At 40.6% G+C, this 8,420-nt stretch overlaps 1 protein-coding gene across 3 annotated transcripts; it reads right to left on the bottom strand.

The window, feature by feature from the left end:
* Window positions 1–1,118: 1,118 nt before the first annotated feature.
* On the bottom strand, window positions 1,119–8,011 carry LOC121869665 (2-hydroxy-3-oxopropionate reductase-like). Of its 3 annotated transcripts, none has more exons than XM_042371201.1 (8): window positions 7,790–8,004; window positions 6,216–6,406; window positions 5,799–5,951; window positions 4,869–4,987; window positions 3,538–3,684; window positions 2,582–2,702; window positions 2,085–2,269; window positions 1,119–1,710 (listed from the first exon to the last, which is right to left on the bottom strand). In XM_042371201.1, the coding sequence occupies exons 1-8, from the start codon at window positions 7,912–7,914 to the stop codon at window positions 1,501–1,503; spliced, it is 1,251 nt and encodes a 416-aa protein (XP_042227135.1). In that variant the 5' UTR covers window positions 7,915–8,004; the 3' UTR covers window positions 1,119–1,500. The 3 variants fall into 3 exon arrangements, with proteins under 3 accessions (XP_042227135.1, XP_042227136.1, XP_042227137.1); XM_042371202.1 differs by having other exon boundaries at window positions 7,806–7,890; XM_042371203.1 differs by lacking the exon at window positions 3,538–3,684 and having other exon boundaries at window positions 7,790–8,011.
* Window positions 8,012–8,420: the final 409 nt, after the last annotated feature.

Genomic DNA, 8,420 nt, shown 5'->3' with positions numbered 1-8,420 from the left:
TCTGAGTTTCCTTTCTCACAGGGCTGTGGAGTCGAAGACAAAACCTTCGACTCCGACTCCTCAAATTTTTATGCTTCCGACTCCGACTCCTTGGCCTATTTGTAACAACTATTTCTACCATCCTAATTGTAATTTGTATGTTGTAACCTGCATAGGTAAAAAGTAAAACACCGTGGCTATACTGCTACAGCTTTATTAATGATCTGGACGATATTTAAGAACTACAAAAAGATGATAGACTTGACTTTCAAAGTTTCAATCAAAAGAAAAATAAATTTATTAAGAATTCAAGATATTAACTAGAAAACACCATTTACATGTATATCTAAAAGTTCGATCTCAGCATATGAATTTTGTTTAAGCTCATAATCTGATGTGGATCTAAATGATGATCCTACAATTCCTTTTAAAGTAAAGTTATATATTTATGTACATTAAAGAAATGAATACCTTATTAAGGAAAATGGATAAACCTTACATGATTAAATTATTAAATTTAATTTGCCTTAATCTCACCAAAAACAGGTTGTAGCTAATTGTTTTGTAGCTGAGAGCCTCTGTGCAGTTTTCAACGAAACAAAATTTGATATAATTCAAAATTTCAAATGGTAAAGAAGAGACTATCGTCCAAAATTATAGTGCTATACTGTGCCTGCTACAATAAATTCATAATAATGCTTATAAAATGGAAATAAATTCTTTTAATAATTTAAGAAAATTAGTGGGATCAGTGGAATCACTGCAATGAATATGCCTGAGTTCATATATTTGTTCTTAGGAACAGAATAGCTTCAGTCGGAGTCGGAGTCGGAGTCTGGACAATTTCTCCGACTCCGACTCCACAAGGCGAAATTTCCTCCGACTCCTCGACTCCGACTCCGACTCCACAGCCCTGCTTTCTCACCTCTATCCTGAGTGCGAGATCTCCCTTATTGTACGTGTGTATGTGGCCCTAAGAAAGAGAAAATTGACACACACAAAGAGAACTTGGACTACTGCGCTACACAGCGTATTTGCCAACAGTGCGTAACAGAGACGTGACAGATCGCCCAAGCGGCGATAAAAAATAAAATAAAATAAGAAATATTTATTTATATCAAAAGTAAAGCTAGCGAAAATCCACATACTATTTTTTATTCACTTTCCAGTCCGCAGTAAACAGAAACATAATATAGTAATACTTTCCAATTTCCATAAACCGAAAATTGTCTACATTTTTTGGATAACAATAGTGACGATCAATGTTTGATGATGTAAAGTATAAGGATAGACGGACACCTGACGCATGAAAGAGACCAGCTAGCTTTCATATACAAATGGCAACTTACATCAATTAAACTTGGAGTGTTTGAAGATCACCTGACTCGATGCCAAACAACTTTGTGTTTCACGTCAGATCAGGATCTTCTTGTGTCCATATCCTCTTACTTGACATCAAAATTGGTTCTCGCATCACAATCCTCACACTCGAGGTTGAAAGTAAGTTAGCACGCCCTGTCGTCAAACGTCAACACCGACATGCTTGGTAATAAGTGAGCCATTCTCAACCACATTGTCGTACTCCCATGTGTCGAATCCTGGACTCTGTAGAGACTCGCCAAGAGCTAACTCGATGGCTTTGGGGACGATGTAGCATCCGGCCTCCTCCCCGAATTGATATTCAGCTTTTCTGTAGATACTCAAAGCCATCTGGTGCATGTCCATTGGTACCTGACAAAGGGAATCACAGGTACAGCAGTAGATATAGATCAGTGTTTAGGGAGCTGATGTTCTTTGCCCAAATATGGAGGAATAAACAAGCAAGTATATCTTTCCATTTTTCCCCCTTCCCTCTAACCTCCTTCCTTGCAATATTTTCCCTTTTTCCTTCTCCCCTTTTCTCTTTATGTTCTCTCCTAATATCACTTCCTCCTTCCGTTATACTCTAGTCATATTTATTATTAATCCCTTCCCTTGCTCCCTCCTTATTTTCACTCCATTTCTCATTCCGTCACCACTTTGCCTCCTTCAATCACCATTCCCTACCACCCTGCCTCCTCCAATCACCTTTCTCCAGCCTCCACCAATCACCTTCCTCCATTTACCTTGTACTTCCTGGCCATGTCATAACCAAGTTGAAGATCCTTGTTCTGAAGAGAGAGAGAGAAGCCAGGGTCGTATTCGCCGCCGTTGAACACCACTGGCGCGGCTGTCTCCCACACGAAGCTATTGCCAACACTGAGACGAATTCCATCCCAGAAGGTCCTCAGATCAATGTTTGCGCGCTTTCCTACAAGAGCAAAGAGAGCGAGCGAGTGGTAAAATGTTGTGGTAGGAATTGTGGTTGTGGTGGAGGAGTTGGTAAGGGGTATGGGTGATAGGAATGGTTGTGGTTTAAGTGATAGATGGTGGTACAGTATTGGCAGTAAATAAACATTATTATTATTATTATTATTATTATTATTATGCATCAATATATTAATGTGGATTCATAGTTATTATTATGATCTCAAATGAGTGTCTACGGTTTGTTCATACACACACATCGTGGACCTAACCAAATTTAACATATAGACTTTGGAATAATCTCGAAGACACTGACCTAACATAAGAGCCTCCCCCATGGCGATAACGTGAACGCAACACAGCATGTTAGACACCACCTTGATGACCATTGCGGCTCCTACAGTGTCTCCTACATAGAACACCTTGATATACGACGCTTGGCGGAGGAGAGAGAAAAAAATAATGAGATTCTTACACGAATATGATGCCAGTTTCAAAATTTTTGGATGGAGATTATATTTTTTTTCATAAATTCTGTCTCTATCTATGTCTGTCCATTATATACTGTATACCCCTGTATATATATATATATATATATATATATCTTGATAAAATCACACAGGGAAAAGGGAAACAATGGAGAACCTTAGCTTTCGTCTTTATTCAAGACAATTTTTTTCTTTTATCCTCTTCACCACTGATCGGCTCGTTAGCCGCTTGGGCGATCGGTCACGTCTCTGTTACGCACTGTTGGCAAGTACTGGGCATGCACCGGCTCCTGAATGTACCTGAACCTGCTCCAGTGTTGGTCAAGTCTGGTCTTGAAAGAGCTCACACTCGGTGCCGCCACAACACTTTCTGGCAGATTGTTCCAAGAGTTCACAACTCTCACTCCGAAAAAGTTTGCCCTCACAGTTTTCTGGACCTGCGGCTTCTTCGATCTTGAGCTGTGACCCCTTGTGGGGCGAGCGTCCGCCAGCTCCAAGTAAGGACACTTTACTGAGTAGTGCCCTTTGAGATGCTTATATACTTCAATTAGGTCGTCCCTTGCCCGTCTGAATAAAGACGAAAGCTAAGGTTTTCCATTGTTTCCCTTTTCCCTGTGTGATTTGATCAAGATTTGTCTTACCCATGTTTCCATTGTGGATATATATATATATATATATATATATATATATATATATATATATATATATATATATATATATATATATATATATATATATATATATATATATATATATATATATATATATATATATATATACTTACGTCTAGGAGAGGCATGACGGCGTCAACTATGGTCTTGTCACCACCCACATACGCGATCATCTGTCCTTTCTTGAGTGCGTCCAACCCACCCGTGATGGGCGACTCCAGCATGTGCGCCCCTACTTCATGTACTGCCTTCATGTATACCTGCACATGACGTGAAGTACAGTACATAACAATATATTACAGTGAAACGAATTAGAGACCGATGCGCATTACAGTGAAACGAAGTACACCGTTTCACATTACAATAAAAAGAACGATACAGTAATACAATACAACGAAATGCAGTAGACTACAATAGAAGAAAGTTTATCACAACAAAATGTAATATAGTGCCATTAAATACAACATCATGCAAAAAATAAAATAAATGTCAACCGTAAAATGTTTTGTGATACTGTAACAGGGTTTTACTAACTGATACAACAGAACAAAACTACAAAACACCCAATTTAATACAATGACGTAAGATACAATAGGTTATAATATAATTTAATACAACAGTTGATGGAAGAGGCATAGGGGGGTTTGAGAAGAGTTAGACAGAAAGGATTTAAGAATAGATGTGGAGGATGGGACTTGATAATGGCGGGAAATGAAGTAGATTGACGGTGGAGATAGATGAGATGACTTAATAATTGGGTAAAATAAAGATATAGTGGTGCTGAACAAGTAGGAATTTGATAACGGGGTAAATAAATGAGATGCTGATGATGGATGTACAGTCACCCAAAAAAGTCCTGTCGCGAACCACGATTCAGACTCGTGAACCCGAAGCAGTAGACACTGATACATTATTCTGTCCATAAATGCTTCGGATTCAAGAGTCTGAATCTCGGGGTTCATGGTTCGCGACAGGACTTTTTTGGGTGACTGTACAGTAAGTACAGTCAGCCAAAGATCCAGCGATCCCACCCTGAGTCTCTTACTGGCAATTTTACCTGGCAAATTTTCGTATATTTGCTTAAATAATGAAGAAAATTATATAAAAGAATTGGCAACTCAACTACAACCAAAACTGCCACAAGATTCTCATCAAATTTTCTTCATTGTTTAAACAAATATACGAACATTTGGAAATTTCTCATGATCTAAAATAATGATGAATAGTTTATTACTATAAAAATGTTACCTTTGGTTTGTTTAATCTTTATCCTGACAATGATACAGCCAAAACAGATCCACCAATCACAATCACCTTTACATACAGCCTTACTTTACCAAGTAGTGCCAGGTAAAATTGCGAGCACGAGACCCAGGGTGGGGTCGGTGCATCTTTGGCTGACTGTACAAAGAATAACATGGGATAGAGAGAAATATGGACTTACTTGCGTCTGCTCGAATTCTGTTGTAGAGTGGTCGATCCATATCTTGCCAGCGGTTAGTGACGTCAACACGCCGTCACTACCCTCGGCTACAGCCTTCACATTGGGCGGTTTTGGCAGGCCTGTGACGTCAAATGATAGAAGCTAAAGTGACGGTGGTAGTGAGATGTGTGACGATGGGGCTAACGTCATAGTTTGTGTGTCGGGATAGCTAATGTTTCACATTAGTTAGGTTAGTGTGATGTCAAGAAAATAGTGTGACGGGAATACAAGTGACGAGAAGAAAATGGTGTGACAGAGTTGCTAAAGCAGGGTGAAACTATGGGCAAGTTTCTTTACGCCATTTGCCTCTGTCTACCCAGCAGTAATTGGGAACCTGATGGATGTTAATCGATTTGCGGATCGTAATCCGGGATAATGGTTAGCCAGTGCAGTTGGCGAGTTGTCCGGTCTTCTCAGACTATTCCTTGACACTGGGTCATACGACTCGTTAACTCAGGGTGTGGTTATTGTGTTGGCGACAGCTTCTACACCTTAAACAATTTCACGCCTAGGTGGCTCTCGGGCCCAAGAGCCACCTAGGCCATCCTCAAACACGAGGGACAACCATTATGATGCCAGTCACAATATTATAACTAGCGTATCACGAGAAAGTAATAGTAATAGGTATGATAACGTTATTAACACTTATTATGATGCAAGAAACAGCAGTGTAACGCCTATAACAAGCAGTGTAACGCCTATAACAAGCAGTGAAACGCTAATAACAAGCAGTGAAACGCCTATAACAAGCAGTGTAACGCCTATAACAAGCAGTGTAACGCCTATAACAAGCAGTGTAACGCCTATAACAAGCAGTGTAACGCCTATAACAAGCAGTGTAACGCCTATAACAAGCAGTGAAACGCTAATAACATAACAGTAGAAACATACAGGTTAGGATAACATCGGACAGCTGCACCACCTCCCTTGGCGTGGAGACTCGAGATACAGACGAAGGCAGATCTACTAGACGGCGGGGGTCACTGTCACACGCTGCTACCACCCTGTATCCTTTCCGTGTCAGGTTGTTGGTCACAGCTTCGCCTGTTGGAGGTCATTTGAGGTCATGGGAAGACATTACAGCATAGGTCGTTTATTCCTAATACACTTCCCATAAATTAGGCTATTTCAGCTATTTGTTTATTTACGACCTCTAACTATGGGAAAGTGCCAAACTACATACATACATACATACATACATACATACATACAGTACATACATCATAAACATTATCCCTACCATAAATCCTCCATGTGTGTGTGTGTGTGTGTGTATACATAGATGATTCACAGGAAACATAAACATACCAACTTGTCCACATCCGATGACGCCGACTTTGGTTTCCTTGGTGGCGGTGGTGAGGTTTCGAGTCAACGTGTAACAGGGCCCCATCATGGTCTTATTCAGCCCTGTCAAGCTATGGCTTCCCACTGCCAGGGTCCTGCCAAGCTTTGACAGGGATCGAATGCAAGCGCGACTTACCATGGCGTAGGTTATTCTGTTAAATGATACAAACAGTTAACTGGTCTGGTAAAAGAGATAGAAACAGTAAAGTCAGGGGAAATCCTTCACTACCTTCAGCGGTAAACAAGATTGGCCAAGATAAAGAGTTACTATAAGTTAGTACAGTAGGTCAGTGAAGATATACCTTTTGTTTCTTACATACTGTGAGAGTCGACTTTAGAGATGGAGGAGAATTACAAGTACTTTCTAAAAAAATATACTTATGTATCCATCTATCTATGGGATCATTTGCATATCATGTATTTGAGAGCATAAAAAAAGTACATGCCCAGTACTTGCCAACAGTGCGTAATGGAGAATTAACCGACCGCCCAAGTGTCTGCACGCCGATCCGTGGCGAACAGGAGGATGAAGTAAAGATACATCGAGCTCATTGGCCACCATAAACGTAGCGGAGCCCATCAACAGTGCACACGTAAAAAAAGGGATGGGGTACATGGGAAATCATGTTAATTGAAAAATACTACTTCTTTAGGGTAATGCACAGTCGATAAGAAAACTATCATTACAAACCGACAAGGTACTGTATAGAAGAGCTTACTTAACAAGACAATAGGAGTCGCAGCGCTCATTTTAAAACCACTATGAACTTGTATGTCAATTTTAATAAAATATACACACACACACACATCCACATCGGCGTGGTAATAAAGCAATGTGGTTAAGTAACGATCGAAGTTCAAGGAGACCGAGATACTGTGTAATACTTGTTAACAGGTGGGATTTTTTCTTCTCAAGATTACAGGAGCGAGTGCAAGGACGCCGAAAAATAGTGTTAGAAATCATCATAGTCTGTATACTTGCAATGTTAATACACTGGACATTGTATACCTACACGGTATACCCTTATTTTTACACTTTACTTACTTTTATCCTCTTCACCACTGATCGGCTCGTTAGCCGCTTGGGCGATCGGTCACGTCTCTGTCACGCACTGTTGGCAAGTACTGGGCATGCACCGGCTCCTGAATGTACCTGAACCTGCTCCAGTGTTGGTCAAGTCTTGTCTTGAAAAAGCTCACACTCGGTGCCGTCACAACACTTTCTGGTAGATTGTTCCAAGAGTTCACAACTCTCACATACTGAACTGTATACGTGCATTGAGGAGGCGGACCCTACTGAATATAATATAAGCATCTGATGACTTCCGACTATCCCTGGTCGAACTGGCAATGTTTATCATAGTTTGTATACCTGCAGTGTCTATCCATGTACAGTACATTGTATACTTGCGCTGTCTTGGTACTTTCAAATATACCTGCATTGTGTATATGCATGTTGAATTGCGTAGCTGCGTTGTTTATATATATTCGAAAAACAATTGTAAACTTATATGACGATCTCACATAATACACACCTATGGTCACACTTACTGGTATACCGGCTAGTGAGTGTTCCTGGAGACGGAGCCAGGCACAGTGACGGTGAAAGGGCAATAAGATACCGATAGGACTGCTGCCGCCCCCCACAACACAAACACATTCATCTCCTGATAACTTACTTCTCCCACGATTATCGTTGAGACTTTTTATGCCGATTTAAATGTATTGATGCCACTCTGACATCTTCGAGCATTATATTCTACGATCACAATTACAGGTATAAATTCTATGGATGAAGAAAATGCACTAGTTGAGACTGTGTGTGAGAAGGACCTAGGTGTGTATGTTGACAATGAGCTGAAGTTCTCGAGCCATTGTGAGAAGAAGGTAAATCAGGGAAATAAATTATTGGGTCTTATAAGAAGGTCGTTCAGATATCTAGACGGTCCGTCCCTCGTGACGATCTTCAGGAGTGAAGTGCTTCCCTATCTGGAGTACTGTCACCCCATCTGGTCCCCGAGATATGCTAGGGACTGTCAGTTGGTTGAAAATGTTCAAAGGAGGGCCACCAGACTGGTGCCTGCACTTCGGCACCTCAGCTACCCTGAGAGATTGGAGCGCCTGAACTTGCCTAGCTTATATTACAGACGGGCAAGGGGGGACCTA

Source organism: Homarus americanus, unplaced genomic scaffold (genome assembly GCF_018991925.1).
Source record: "Homarus americanus isolate GMGI-L3 unplaced genomic scaffold, GMGI_Hamer_2.0 scaffold23578, whole genome shotgun sequence".
Taxonomy (NCBI): Eukaryota; Metazoa; Arthropoda; class Malacostraca; order Decapoda; family Nephropidae; genus Homarus; species Homarus americanus.
Note: the sequence above shows the minus strand (reverse complement) of the source record. Positions and strands in the feature narration are given on the sequence as shown.